The 15,673-nt window shown below is 43.2% G+C and overlaps 1 protein-coding gene across 1 annotated transcript in view; it reads left to right on the forward strand.

The window, feature by feature from the left end:
* Positions 1 to 454: 454 nt before the first annotated feature.
* Positions 455 to 15,673, forward strand: part of MCC (MCC regulator of WNT signaling pathway) — a 227,216-nt gene continuing 211,997 nt past the window's right edge. Inside the window, exon 1 of the mRNA XM_070742893.1 lies at positions 455 to 864. Coding sequence (XP_070598994.1) covers positions 707 to 864 — 158 coding nt within the window. The 5' untranslated portion in view covers positions 455 to 706. The remainder of the gene's footprint in view (positions 865 to 15,673) is intronic.

A 15,673-nucleotide genomic window follows, 5' to 3' on the forward strand; every position in this document is an offset into this window, starting at 1 on the left:
GGCAGATGCAATTATTTCCGTCTATTTTTAACCAATGATACTTTTACATTTCTTACGTATGACATACATAATGAATGTTTGGCACGAAACGCCGATAGAAACATTTTTTGCTCCAGGCTAAACTCGTCAGCAAGCCCAAACATAACTTTTTACGGTGGTCGTCCACGGATATGCACTTCGCAGACGTTAAAAATATATATATATTTCCACTCGCTCCTGAAAAAGACTCCTCCGTTCGTTCGCCTACGTCTCAGGGAACTGAGCCGAAACGATAAAGCCCGCAAACTTCCACCTCTGGCGTCCGCCGCCTTCCTTCGAACTCTCCCGTTGTTCTTACGAGAGAACTCCGTCTCCCCAGACTTTTGGTTCCAAAAGAAGAAAAGGGCCAGAGCGGGTCTTGCGCGCGCCAGCCAATGCGCACGCCGTCCCAGGGATGTGCCTGATTGGCGCCCAAGGCGGCGCGCGCTGAATTTCGTGCGCGAGAAAGGAGCGGCGGAGCGTCCTGGGCTTCCCCCACCCTCCTTGTTTTCATTGTGCCGCCTTCTCGTGCTTTGTACGCGCGACAGCTGAGCTGGGAAAGTGGGGGAGCCCGCGCGGGTGGATTTCCCTGGCGAGCTGGAGGTTCCGGGAACCTTGGACGTCTGAGCGGGTCCGCCGTCCACCACCTCCTCCTCCTTGGAAGAGAGAGAGAGACAGTAGGCTTACGATGGCGACGGCGGCGGCTGGCCCGGCGGTGGTGGTCGAGGTGAGCGGGAGCAGCACCGGGAGCCGTAGCAGCTCCGACACTTCCAGCACGGGCGAGGAGGAGAGGATGAGGCGCCTTTTCCAGACGTGCGACGGGGACGGCGACGGCTTTATCAGCAGGTGAGGGGAAGAGCTTTGGAAAGGCAGAGGCGACGTTTCGCTTCGTTAGCGAGCAAGCGGTAATCCAGGTAGAGGGATGTAAAGTGCCTCGTTGAATTCCCGTAAAGTGGCGGGTCAACTTCTTCGCCAAGTTTCTTGAGTTGAGTTTCTGAGTGGGGAATTTTTGCCCCGAGCTGAATGGTGAGGTAGGGGCGTGCATAAGTGCACCAAAATGCCTTCTGTCCCCTGTCCTAATGTTTCTCTTTTACTAGTATCATGTATATAAATATTATTGTATATTGTATAAATATATTATATAATACCACCAATACGTACTTGACAAAACAAACAAATAAATAAAAAAGCAAATAAATAAAAATAAATAAATAGCCCAGAACGCTGCTGAATGGACCCAGGGCACCTTCTGACTACTGAAGCGACTGGCGCACTGGCATTTTCCCAGCGAGTCGAAATGGTTCTCAGAACCAGCCCTTCCTTTCTTCAAGCCATTTTGCCTCTCCCAGATTCTTGCCCGCGTTTCTTAAAAAGTATTAAGATTTGCAATCTGACTGAGGTGTCAGAAAGGGGAAACACGATCCCTCTTCCCCCTTTTTTAGTTTAAAAATAAGCTGTGATTGGAAATATTTGTTGGGATAGTAAAAAAAATGCCTTACTGGTTACCTTAAAGCAGCTCCTCTCCTTGTTACTCCTGTTGAGCTACTTCAGATTAAGCTGAGCTGTAGTTGTTTAGAAGTTGAAGGAGGAGATGAAAAGGAAACAGGCTTCCCTTATCACATTTTCCCTATTATTCATTCATTCATTCATTCATTCAATTAATATGACACCCAATCCCAAAGGACTCAGAGTGGTTTACAATAATATAAAAAAGTACAGTTAACAATAAAAAGAAGTCAAGTACAAATTAAAACAATAACCCCAGTTAAAACCCACAACTCAGCAATCCAATCAAAAAATGCATAGCATTCAATACAATTTGGCCATGAAAGATGTACAATTCATGACCCCCAGGCCTGCTGGCAAAGCCAGGTCTTCATAGCCTTTTGGAAGGCCAGCAGTACAGACATGGGGGAGAGTTGGTTCCACAGAGATATTAGATATCCTTAGCTTAGCTTTGTACTAAGTAATGCAATCTGTACTATATTAAAATGTTATGCCACTACCACCCCTATAAGGTGACTGTGGGTACTGTAGCTTACAAGTTATAAAAGAAGTAGAAAAATAATGTATTAAAATATTGAAACTACACAGTTTAAGATTTTAAAACTAAAGTGTGATTTGGGGAAGGTATTCTTGGAAGCCCCCAACATATCTTGATGGATTTAATACAGTATGAATTATACATTATATACTAGCCTTCAATGATTAAATTTAGAATCTAAAATTAATTGATTATTCTTTATAGTGAAAGCTCCTTTAAGCATAACAAAATAATGTGAAAAGCCCAGAAATGTTCATGTTTCATACTGTCCTACAATAATTAAGTAAATAGAATTCTTTATTAGCTAAGTGTGATTGGACACACAAGGAATTTAACTTTGGTGCATATGCTGTCAGTGTACATAAAAATACAAGATACATTTGTCAAAAATCATAAGGTACAACACTTAATCATTGTCTTAAAAAATTGAAAAGTATAAATAAAAACACAAATATAAATAAAATAAAAACAAAAGTATAAATAAAAACACAAGGAAGCACAAAATCTAGATCATCTTGTAACAGAAAGATTTAAAGGAGCATTGTAAATTTAGCATAAGAATCTAGCTTCATCATGTTTCATCTTTGGCAAATATATTTTTCTGATTTGAATTCATAGGTACTGTAAATTTTTAAAAGGTTTTGAAATTGTTAATTGGTTTTGAAACCTATATGACTTAAGAAATAAAAAGGCACAAGAGTGTTCAAACAAGACCATTAAGTGTTGTACCTTATGATTTTTGACAAATGTATCTTGTCTTTTTATGTACACTGACAGCATATGCACCAAAGTTAAATTCCTTGTGTCTCCAATCACACTTGTGTGTCCAATCATCACATTGTTATTGGTGGTACATTTTTAAGTACAGCAGTAAATTACTTAGGGAATTCTATCAGTGTGTAGAGGGACATACATTGTTAATTATAAATGGTTAAAAGCAGTACCTGTGGAAAACAATTTGAACATACTGGATTATTAATCAGCAGAAGTGCATAGTAAATGGAAACTAAATACAGTGTTCCCTCGATTTTCGCTGGTTCAAACTTCGCGAATAGCCTATACCACGGTTTTTCAAAAAATATTAATTAAAAAAACCTTCACGGTTTTTTGCCCTATACCACGGTTTTTCCCCACCCGATGATATCATATGTCATTGTCAAAATAATAATTTTTGCAAATAAATAACAAAAAAAATAATTGTTAATAAATAATTATGTTTATAAATATCAGGATCACTAAGTGTCTTATTCAACAGTGAATACCAGTAATAATGATGAGTAAATGGTTGTTAAGGGAATGAGAAACTGCAATTTAGGGGTTTAAAGTGTTAAGGGAGGGCTTGTGATACTGTCCATAGCCAAAAATGGTATATTTACTTCCGCATCTCTACTTCGCGGAAATTCGACTTTCGCGGGCGGTCTCGGAACGTATCCCCCACGGAAATTGAGGGAACGCTGTACCTAAAATGGAATCCTGTGATGTTTGCTCTTCTGCAAGTAGTTCTTGAAGAATACTTATGCACAGGATGAAACTATCCTCCATATTGATGAAATATTGAAATACTTGGTGCTCTTTGGTTTGGTATTCTCATTTGTTGTGAACAACTGATGTATACAATGTTTTAAAAATAAAGCAGTTGCTTATATTTTTAATTAATTTAATGTTCAAAGTGATGGAGTAAGATTATTTTAAAATGTTTTAGTGTATTCAAAAGAGAAGTAAAATTCAGCAAGTTCTGACAGGTTCTGGAGAACTGGTAGTGTAAATTTTAAGTAGCTTGGAGAACCAGCAAATACCACCTCTGGCTGGCCCCAGAGTGGGGTGGGAATGGAGATTTTGCCCCAGAAGTGGGGAGGGATTGAGGATTTTGCAGTATTCTTCCCCTGCCACATCCTCCAAACCATCCGGCTCTACAGAATCTATAGAGCTACCCCTGATTCAATATATAATCTGAAAAAATGTTTTTGAAAATATGCACAGATTTATTTAGGGAAGATTCCTTTAATTTTTTGGAAGCTTCAGCTGAAAAATTACATTATAAGACAGGTTTTTCCCTCCTTGGACTGATAAATAAATATCAAGTTTTACTTTATAAACATTTTGTCCTTACAAACTGAATTGAAACATTTGACACCGCTTAAAATAGGGGAAATGCTAAAATCCAACTACCTTGACAAATATTAGACCTTCAACATCATTTTCCCAAATCCCTCTACGTCTAAAATTACAATTCAACAAAGTATTGTTTTATGTTTATTACATATGCATGTTTCACTTTATAAAGGGATAGAGATTGATAGATACTGTTGGAGATGTGGAATGTTTTGTGGTCATCTGATGGCCCTTTGCAGAAAATGGGTTTTCTTAATAATGGCCATGTTCATTTCATGAGTACTGTGATTCACTTAATAATCATTACAAAGGTCGTAAAATCAGATACAGGGACACAATGACCTACATAATGATTGCACAATTTAAAACCATATTTCTGGGGATGAATTATTGTTTTAAGTTGAGAACTATCATACCTGTATTGTTGTAGGAAGAAACAAAAAGAAAAGGCTGAACTTCTATACCACTATCAACAAAAATGAATTAATCCCAGTTTCGATAGAGTACATAACAAGAAAAACCTGCATTTTTCATTCCAAATGAAGTGAAACTCAATTCTTTTCACAGTGAATTACATGGCTTTAATTCACATTTCTCTGATTCCTGGCCTCATTTTGTTTTTTAAATGTTTGGAAACTGTGTGGGGATGTTCTATACTATTAAAGTACCATCATGACATTTATTTGGTATGACAATCAAATTTCTGTCATTGAAAAGTAAGAGAGATCTTACTTTTTGATTGATTTGGGTTGTTGCTACTGCTATAAATGATAGTTAGTTTTATTCATATACTTTACCATTAAATTACTTGAGCAACTTTCTTTAGAATGATTATGAGTGTTGTAAATTCTGCTACGATATCTAAGGATCTATCTGAAAATACTAATATTGTCTTGTAAATACTTTGTAAGCAGAATAGAATGTATACCTTGGCATGGATTCACAGAGCCAGCCCCCCCTTCTCCCCAACCTTGAATTCAATCTTCATATCCTTTCAAAAGTTGCAATGACATTGTAATTTTGAATATAACAATATTTGGGAGAAACAAATACTGTATATGCTATTTTGATTACTCACTTTATTTTCAATTAAAACAAACCAATTGTTGTTTTAATGCTAGCTGCACTCACTCTGAAATGTATTCTGCCCTCCAGCACTCTAAAAAGTTATTTATCACTTCATGGCAGCTTACCAGCCCAGTCTTGAAATATCTTAAAACTGAATAAAGATTATCCTTAGACATAGTCTACATAAGAGATATATTTGGGGTTGATACATTCAGGATAGATTTCTAAGAAAAAAAAGGAGGCACATCAATCTGCCATTTTCCACCCATTCAGACGCACTCTGTGTGTATGTGTGTGTGCGTGTGTATATGTGTGTGTGTGTGCGTGTACGCACGCACTAGCCTTTAAGTCATTCTTCACATCTGGCAACTGCCTTGACTAGCCCTGCAGTTTTCTTGGCAAGGGTTTTGAAGAGGTTTGCCACTGCCTGCTTCTTAGAGTTAATTGAGTGTGACTGACACGATCATGCCTAAAGTAGAACTAGAATTCACAGTCTCCTGGTTTCAAAACTGATGCCTTAACCACTACATCAATCTGGCTCTATCCTGAAGAGTTTAGGATTGGATTAATAGGCTGAACATCCTGCGACTGATTCTGATAATCTATCTGTTCACTTGGAGATTTTCCTAAAGATATTCAGCAAGAATTCTTAAATATTCTCAAGCTAAATACATAACAGTAATGATCTTTAATGGGAAAAGTAACATAAGATGTTACTGTTCTATTAATTTCATGCATCATTTGATTAATGATTGTCTTAAGATAAGGTACTGTTTTATTACAAGCTTTGTTTAGTGATTGAGATTTCTAAGATTCTGGGTTAAAAAATCTAAACATAAAGCTCTCCCTCTCTCTGCCTCTAGTAAACAATTTTATTCAGAAATGATAATTTCTTCTCATACCTTTATGTAGAAGCCCCTTGTGCTTGCTTCTATCAGTATTATTGCCATTTCCTTTTTAACTGACCATGAAACAGTTTAAGTTCAGTAAATCATCTTCCTGAGCAATAGCTTACAAATGAAGCACAAGTCAGATGCTAGCTACTTACTTGTATATGAAGCTTCTTATATGGATCTGCAACAACACAAGATGGAATGTCTGGGAAGGTACCATAAATACATATACAGTAATACCTCATGATACGAACCCCTCGTCTTACGAACAACCCGAGATACGAACCCGGGGTTGAGGAAATTTTTGCCTCTTCTTACGAACTTTTTTCGTCTTACGAACGCCAAACCCGAACTTCCGGGTTCGGCATTCCGGAGGCTACTGGGAAGCCCCGCAGCCCGGCTGTCACCTTTTAAAACAGCTGGGGGGCTTCCCAGCAGCCTCCCGAAGCCGAACCCGGAAGTTCGGGTTTGGCGTTCGACTTCAGGAGGCTGTTTAAAAGGTAACAGCCGGGCGGCGGCGGCGGCAGGTTGGGAGGCCGCTTTGGGTTTTTGGCTGGAGGTCCGGCGCTGGGGGAGGGAGTCAGGAAGGTCCTCCTGCGCCCACCCTCAGCGAAAAACACAAAGAGGGTCTGCCGCCGCATGACAGGCAGGGCGGAGCAGCGTGGAGCAGCGGGAGTCTGAAACCACCAGCGGCTTCAGCTTCTCATTGCTCCGCGGGCGACCGCATTTGTATTTTTGGCTGGGGGGGGAAGCAGGAGGCGCAGAATCGGGCCGGCGGCGGGCGCGGGGAGAGGCAGCAGGTCTGCATCCTGGGCGGGCAGCGGGCGAGGAGGCGCGACCGAGCGGACCCGGCTCAGGCTCCGGCTAGGACGGGGCGGGCAGCGGCTGGGCGCTGCGGGGGGGGGTGCGTCTGACTCGGGGCTGGCGGCGCCCGACGCAGCGGGGAATATCAGCATGGGAGGCAGGAGAGGACCAGGCAACCGGAGCAGCGTCGCCGCCCCTCCCGGCTTGGCTTCCCTCGCCGCTGCAGGCAACGCGCGCTGTGATCTTCCCGGCCGGCGAGGCTCAGAGACGGAAGGCAGCTGCCGGGCCGGGCTTGATCCGCTGAGGCTGGCTGAGCCGGAAGATCGCTCCCGGCTTGGCTTCCCTCGCCAGCGCAGGCAACGCGCGCTGCGATCTTCCGGCTCAGCCAGCCTCTGCAGACGGGAAGATCTTTGGGGTGGGGGTGGGGCTGTCGGGACACCTCCCACCCCAGCACTTTGAATCCCGCCGGCCAAGAGCACTCGGGCAGAAGCTTCCCCCTCATCGCCCGTGTCTGGCAGAAGCTTCTGCCCGAGTGCTCTTGGCCGGAGGGATTCAAATTGCTGGGGTGGGAGGTGTCCCGACAGCCCCACCCCCACCCCAGTGCTTCGCCTCCCGATGGGCAAGAGCGCTCGGGTAGCAGCCCCCGCTCCCCCCGGCACAAAGCTAACCCCACCCCCTGGGCAGCCAGAAGGCTCCTTTGGGAAGGCGGCCGCAGGGGGAGGAGGTGCCACGGCCACCGGCTTCCGCGCCGCTCGTCCGGCTCATTGCCCGTGTCTGGCAGAAGCTGCCACCCGAGCGCTCTTGCCCAGTGGGAGGCGAAGCACTGGGGTGGGGTGGGGGGCTGTCGGGACACCCCCACCCCAGCACTTTGAATCCCGCCGGCCAAGAGCACTCGGGCAGAAGCTTCCCCCTCATCGCCCGTGTCTGGCAGAAGCTTCTGCCCGAGTGCTCTTGGCCGGCGGGATTCAAAGTGCTGGGGTGGGAGGTGTCCCGACAGCCCCACCCCCACCCCAGTGCTTCGCCTCCCGATGGGCAAGAGCGCTCGGGTAGCAGCCCCCGCTCCCCCGGCACAAAGCTAACCCCACCCCCTGGGCAGCCAGAAGGCTCCTTTGGGAAGGCGGCCGCAGGGGGAGGAGGTGGAGAGACAGGATAACTTTGCGCCGCTTCGGAGCCCGTTTCTTTCCTGCTGCCACTATCTCCTTGAAGGTTTTCCCAACGAAGCGCTGCACTGGGCTCCGAAGTGGCGCAAAGTTCTTCCTGCCTCCTCTGCTGCCACCTTCCCCAAGAAGCCTCCCAACCGCAGAGGAGCGGCGCGGAAGCCGATGGCTGTGGCAGCTGCTGCAAGAGGCTTCCGCGCGGCTCGTCCCGCTCATTGCCCGTGTCTGGCAGAAGCTGCCACCCGAGCGCTCTTGCCCAGCGGGAGGCGAAGCACTGGGGTGGGGTGGGGCTGTCGGGACACTGCCCACCCCAGCACTTTGAATCCCGCCGGCCAAGAGCATTCGGGCAGAAGCTTCTGCCAGACACGGGCGATGAGGGGGAAGCTTCTGCCCGAGTGCTCTTGGCCTGCGGGATTCAAAGTGCTGGGGTGGGGGTGTCCCGACAGCCCCCCACCCCAGTGCTTCGCCTCCCGCTGGGCAAGAGCGCTCGGGTGGCAGCTTCTGCCAGACACGGGCAATGAGCCGGACGAGCGGCGCGGAAGCCGATGGCTATGGCAGCTGCTGCAAGAGGCTTCCGCGCGGCTCGTCCCGCTCATTGCCCGTGTCTGGCAGAAGCTGCCACCCGAGCGCTCTTGCCCAGCGGGAGGCGAAGCACTGGGGTGGGGTGGGGCTGTCGGGACACCTCCCACCCCAGCACTTTGAATCCCGCCGGCCAAGAGCACTCGGGCAGAAGCTTCTGCCAGACATGGGCGATGAGCGGGACGTCACTTCATTCCTCCACGTCACTTCGCCGGTTCGCTGCTCCTTGTGGCTGGGGGGGGGGGAGTTAGGAAGGTCCTACTTCTCCCCCCCCCAGCCAAAAACTCAAAGCCTATCTCCTGCCGCACGGCTGTTTTAAATGGTGACAGCCGGGCGGCAGCGTTTTTTTGCGGGTTTTTGTTGTTGTTGCACGGATTAATTGACTTTACATTGTTTCCTATGGGAAACAATGTTTCGTCTTACGAACCTTTCGTCTTACGAACCTCCCCCCGGCACCAATTAAGTTCGTATCTTAAGGTACCACTGTACTCTGTCAATACTGATCACTTCTACCTTGTTTTCAAAAACAAGTTTTGAGACATGACTTCCTCTGCTTTAATAAAAAAAGCAAATATAAATTGAAGTTAGTGAGAAATATATTTTCTTATACATGTGAAATTTACCCTTTATATTCTGGGTATTAAAATTTTAAAATATTTTCTTTTTTTGCATGTATTTTATACTTTTGTTTCCCCATGTGCATTAGTGAATGAAGTTGTTTCTTGTCTTAAAAGCCCTCATAAACATGAGTTTTATGGAGAACTGGTGTTTATTCTTTTTCTAAAGCAAGTGCTTTCCTATTCTATGCAACTTAATTTGCTGTCTGGAGACAAGCTATTTGCATACTTAATGAAGTTATATGGTGTCTCAGCTGTGAAAAGCTTTTGTGGTACATTAAATTGAAAACTCTTTGAATACTAGCTGGGTAATAAAAGCTACATAAGGAGGGAAAAGGTACCTCCAGAGAGAACAGTTAATTTTCATACCAGGAATAGTTAGAGTGACATTTGAAAATGTGAATTTAAAAAATGCTGATTGATATTAAAAAGGCATTGCATTTGGCAGTACAGGGTGTCATTTAAAATTCAGCTAATGAACTAATGCTTTAAAATATTTCCCTATAATACAATGAATATTTTAATAACTGTTGTCAAAATAAAGAATTTCCAATTCTGAGCATAAAATAACAAGAATTTAGGTATAATGAAAACTCTGAATATTTATATATATTTCTATACCAATGCCTATTTAAATTGGCATTTTATATTTGTCCAATTGGCAGTGAGAATTAATATTTTTAATCATTTTAGAACAAGGAAATTTAGATTTATACGACAGTTTTAAAAATGCTGAAATATACAGAGGTAAACCCAAATCTCTAATGATTAGCTTCTAAACCCTAGGAACGTAACCCATGGACTCTCTGTGCATGCTGCGTAGCCTCTCCATTCCCCTTAGCTCCTGCTAATTTTAGAGGCACTTAATGTATATGCCACCATGAAATTTGAGCAATATAATTCTTTCTCTGTTTTTACTTAATTCCTTGTGCCCTTCTCCTGGTCTATCTTTGCTAGAAAGAGAGAATCCAGCTGTTAGGAGAGTGAGGAAGATGGAGGCCATGTTAATACAGTGGTACCTCGAGATACGAGTTTAATTCGTTCCGGACCTGGGCTCTTAAGTCGAGCAGCTCTTATCTCGAACGACTTTTCCCCATAGGAATTAATGTAAATAATTTTAATTGGTTCCAGCCCTCAAAAAACTCACAAAGTTAGTCTAAATTATGCAGAAAGACATGTTTTTAATGAAGAAATGTACATGTACATATAAATGAATAATGAAGTTTCTTTCACTTAACTTGTAAACTTTCTTAAACTTTTAAATTTACATATGTTTCAACTTCTCTGCCACCCAATCCTGTAGGACAGAGGTCCCCAACCCTTTTTGCACCAGGGACCGGCTTTAAGCGATCAAGAGAGGAATGGGTGAATGAATGGACGGAGGGTGGGAAGGAAGGAAGGAAAGAGGGAAGGGACAGGAACAGAGGAAGGAAGCAAGGAAACTTATGAAAGGGGAGAGTAAGAGAGGAATGAGTGAAGGGAGGGAGGGAGGGAAGAAGGTGGGAAGGAGAAAGAAAAGAAGAAATAGAGGAAGGGAAGGTAAAAGAGAGAAAGAAAAAGAGCAAGAAAGAAAGAAAGAAAGAAAGAAAGAAAGAAAGAAAGGGGGAAGGGACAGGAACAGAGGAAGGAAGCAAGGAAACTTATGAAAGGGGAGAGTAAGAGAGGAATGAGTGAAGGGAGGGAGGGAGGGAAGAAGGTGGGAAGGAGAAAGAAAAGAAGAAATAGAGGAAGGGAAGGTAAAAGAGAGAAAGAAAAAGAGCAAGAAAGAAAGAAAGAAAGAAAGGGGGAAGGGACAGGAACAGAGGAAGGAAGCAAGGAAACTTATGAAAGGGGAGAGTAAGAGAGGAATGAGTGAAGGGAGGGAGGGAGGGAAGAAGGTGGGAAGGAGAAAGAAAAGAAGAAATAGAGGAAGGGAAGGTAAAAGAGAGAAAGAAAAAGAGCAAGAAATAAAGCTGCAAGCACCCCCCCAAGCCCCCCAGGCCGGCTGCAACCTTTTAAAACGCGTGCCGCTTCGCAGCTGTCTCCTGAAGCCGAACGCGGAAGTTAGCGTTTGGCTTCAGGAGACAGCTCCTTGGCGCTTGTATCTCGAATTTGGGCTTGTAAGTAGAACAAAAATATCTCTCCCCTCCCAGCTCTTATCTCGAGTTGCTCTTAAGTAGAGCAGCTCTTATGTCGGGGTTCCACTGTACATTAAACTCTTTTCCTTGTCCTCAGGTGAATGCCCTGGTGGCCATCAATATGCTAACTAGTGTTTGGATATAGAGCATTTTAGAATTGATCAGTGTTCAGTGATAAACTCAGATTTCAGAGAATATAGTAGCTGCTAAACCAGATTTTAAAAATGTGATTTTATTTATTACAGTATAATGAATAAGAATTTATTATATTCATAATGTATTATTACAACTAAGCATAGAACAGATACTATATAGAACAATTGGAACACTTATAATTTTTCTGACTAATATAAAATGACCTGATAAATTATGACATATAATAATATCCCTTATGTCAGAAGTCTTCAATGCTTTTGTCACCAGCAACTAGTTTCATGTAAGACAATTTTTCCACAGATGTGGAACTCCTATCTGTCACACTCCTATGTGAATCTAATGCCTGGTGATCTGAGGTGGAACTCAGGTGGTGATGCCATTGGGGAATGGCGGCAAATACAGATGGAGCTTCGTTTACTTGCCTCCAGCTGTGCATCCTGGTTCCTAACTCTGCCCAGAGGTTGGAGATCCATGCCCTATATAATCAAAGTTTAGGCAATAATTTATTATAAAGAAATTTCAGAAGAGCCTATAAAAAACAAATATTTTAGTGCTTTTTATAAACTAAATGATGTGATTCCAAGTGTAATCTTGGTGGTAATCTATTACAACAAACAAGTTAGTAAATAAAAGTTCTTAATTGTGACATTAGTGACAATAAAACTAGGTATACTGGGATAATGTAGTTGGAAGTAAAGCAAAATTTACATTTTCTCTGACTTATATGTTAACTAGTAGCTGGATACCTGTGCTTCATTACGAAACTGCACTCCTTAGGATGTTCAGTAGAATGTCTAAACTCCCAGCCCACATGTCGGATGAGTCACTAGCAATAGCAATAGCATTTAAATTTATATACCACTTCTTAGTGCTTTTACAGCACTCTCTAAGCTGTTTACAGAATCAGCATATTACCCCTAACAATCTGGATCCTCATTTTATCCACCTCGGAAGGATGGAAGGTTAACCATGAGCCAGTGGTGAGACTTGAACTGCTGAACTGCAGCTAGAAGTTAGCTGAAGTAGCCTACAGCTGGGATCGACAAACCCAGGCGCCTGGTCGCCAGTGGCGCCTAGAAAATGTTGTCTGGCGCCTAGAAAATGTTGCCTGCTGTACTGTATGTATACAGTATATTTTTCCCGCCTTGTGTTTACGCCCAGAAATGGTACATCTTGGCTTCCGTAGCTCCGCCCATCAACCTCGGAGCGAGCTGCTTTCCCAGCGTCCCCTGCGCTTGCGTGCGTCTCTCCCTCCCCCCCCTTGCCTCCATTCTGCCTCCTACTCGAACCCCTTCACTCCCCCCCACCGCACACAGACGCTCCGATCTTGGCCGCTCACCCGCCTTCGGAGAGAAGCGGAAGCCCCTCCCCTCCCGGCGTGAGGTTTTGTTCATTCCTCCTCCGGCCGCGTGCGCGGTGACTTCCGACCAGTAATCCCCCCTCCCCCCCCCTCACCCGCGTCCCCGGCCCGGTCTCCCTTTCCTTCTTCTCTGTTTCGGTTTCTGACTAACGGTCTCCCCTCGGATCCCGACGGGAGTACAGCAGAGCCGGCTCGGCGGAGCCAGGCCTGCGCCGGGGGGGAGGGGGGTGAAAGCGATGTCAGGTGGAGACTCGGCAGCTGCCGCGGCCTCCCCTCAGCCGTTGCCCTTCTCGCTGCCCAAGCCTCCCCCCCTGATGCAACTGAACCCCGGCGAAGGCGTGCGTCCTGTGGGACCTCCCGGGCCGGAACAGTCGCCGAAAAGCGCTCGCATGGGTGGCCGGCCGGACTGGCCTGCCGGGAAACCCGTCAGTCTTCTGGCGCCTCTCCTTCCGCCGCGCGGGGAACCCGAACCGCTCCTTCCCTTCGGGCCAGTAATCTCAACCACACCGGACTACGGTGTGGTTGAGATTACTGCATTGGCTCATCATTTTCGTAAACAGCTATCTCCACCTGAAAGTGATGACCAATGCATTCACTCACTCCTCAATGAGTGGTATGAGTTTAAGGTCCTTGGAAAAGGAAAGAAACTGTGTGAGCTTCTGGATTTGGCACTCTCCAACACCGAGAGATTTCCAGTTCTGGGAAACCTGTTGTCGATTGTAGCGGTGCTCCCTGTCTCAACCTCATGTTGTGAAAGAGGATTTAGTTTGATGAACATGGTCAAAAATAAATTCAGATCAAGGATGCAAGAAGAAAGTTTAAGTGACTTGTTTATGATCACCATGAATGGGCCATCTGTGAAGGCGTTTGATCCTGCCAAGGCTGTGGACCACTGGTACTTCAGCTCTAAAATCACAAGGCATGTTCATGGCCACAAAACGCAAAGTGAAAAACACTAGAATGTTGCCTAAAATCTAAAATATCAAAATATAATATTTATTATCTTTAAAAGTAAAATGTTGTTTATAACGTTTGTAATGTTTTTTTTGTTAAATTAAAAACCAAGTTTGCTTAAAAAAAATTCTGGCTCCTAAATTTTTTGGCTGGCTCCTAGATTCTGAACAACTTTGTCGACCCCTGGCCTACAGTGCTGCACTCTAACCAGTGCACCACCCTGGCTCTGCCAGTGGGTGTGGCACTGCTGGCCATACCCACTGGCAATTCTTTTCAGGTGGGGAGGGGGAGTAGGACGTTTAACTCCTTAACATCAGAGTGTGTCAATAATAATATAATAAATAACTAATGATCTGATGGTTATTTTGAAAAATCCTTTCTTAGCAAGCACCTAGAAGCCAAGCACCTGTACATGCCAAGTTTCAACTTTGTAGGCTTTACGGTTCTGGAGATTTTGTAATGATGCGTTAGTGGTATTTTGTTTTTATAGATAGATATATAGATGAAAAAAATAAAATGATCAAAGGCAGTGTTAAATTGATTTTTAAAAATCTACAAAAATATGCAGGATATAACTGTATTCCTGCTGCACCAGTAATGCATGCTAATTTCCTATAATGTTAATATGAGTGACCTTGTGTACAGAGTATGAAGTTCTTAACTTTTTGTAAAGCAGCTTTATATTTTAAGGTATGATTATCATATCAGCATTGCTGTTTTGAAGTTTTCCATCTTTTTCTTCGTAATTGCTTTCAAAGATTACTAAAATAGTTTTCTCAGATTTTTAAGTAGAATTTTATATATAATTATGTATGTGCATACTAGATAACTCATTTTCAAAAAACCCCTACAGGTTGTTAATGACATTGATAAGAATTAGAATGTCAATAATTCAAAATTTATGTTTCTTTTGTTCTTTTAGAATGATAATACGCAGCAATATTTTATTTTGACTTTTTGTGTATACAGTGGATTCTTGTTTACATTAATAGAGCATATGCATCACTTCATATACAATATGTATATTTGCCACATACATGGGAGCATCAAGTTGGAACATGGAGCAATAATACATTTTTCAAATTTGTTTCACATTATCTTTCTCATTTTAGTAAAAAGTAGCTAATAAAATAGGTTAGTTTTTCTCCAACTATAGGGTATTCACAAGTTAATAAAATAGATGTATACATGCATACGTTATTTCGAGTTCTGAAATTCTTGTGACAATAAATCTGATTTTAAAAGTTTCTGTGAAAATCTTGCATTCAAGGTTGTGGCAATTTTCAGAAGCTTGATAGTAATTGTAGCAAATATTTTACACCTTTGAAAAAGAGGTAATCTTGCTTCAATTTCCAATGCTTTGACTAGCTTTTCAAGATTACTTATTCAGTTGCTGTATTTTGACTGCACAAATAAAAACGACCACTTTATGGCAAGGAAGACATAGAAAAGGAACTCTTTGTAAGGAATTTAAAAAAAGAACCTGACTGTTATGCATACCAGGTGGAAAATGTTTTTCATGCAGTGGATGACAGGTGAGACTGGAATTTCATCTGAGGGAACCATAATAGATACCGGTATGTGTGTGCATGTAATGTTTAATAATGGAGTAAACAAAAAATCCAGAAAAATTATAATAATGATTTTATAGTGAGGAAAGAATCCATATTCAATGATGATGACTAAAATAAACTTAACAAAAAAAGGAAAAATACATATAAAATCACTTTATTATTAAGGTAGAATTAATTCAGTCCTTTAACTTATTACATTTAGAACACCTGTAAATATATT

Source organism: Erythrolamprus reginae, chromosome 2 (genome assembly GCF_031021105.1).
Source record: "Erythrolamprus reginae isolate rEryReg1 chromosome 2, rEryReg1.hap1, whole genome shotgun sequence".
Classification (NCBI taxonomy): domain Eukaryota; kingdom Metazoa; phylum Chordata; class Lepidosauria; order Squamata; family Dipsadidae; genus Erythrolamprus; species Erythrolamprus reginae.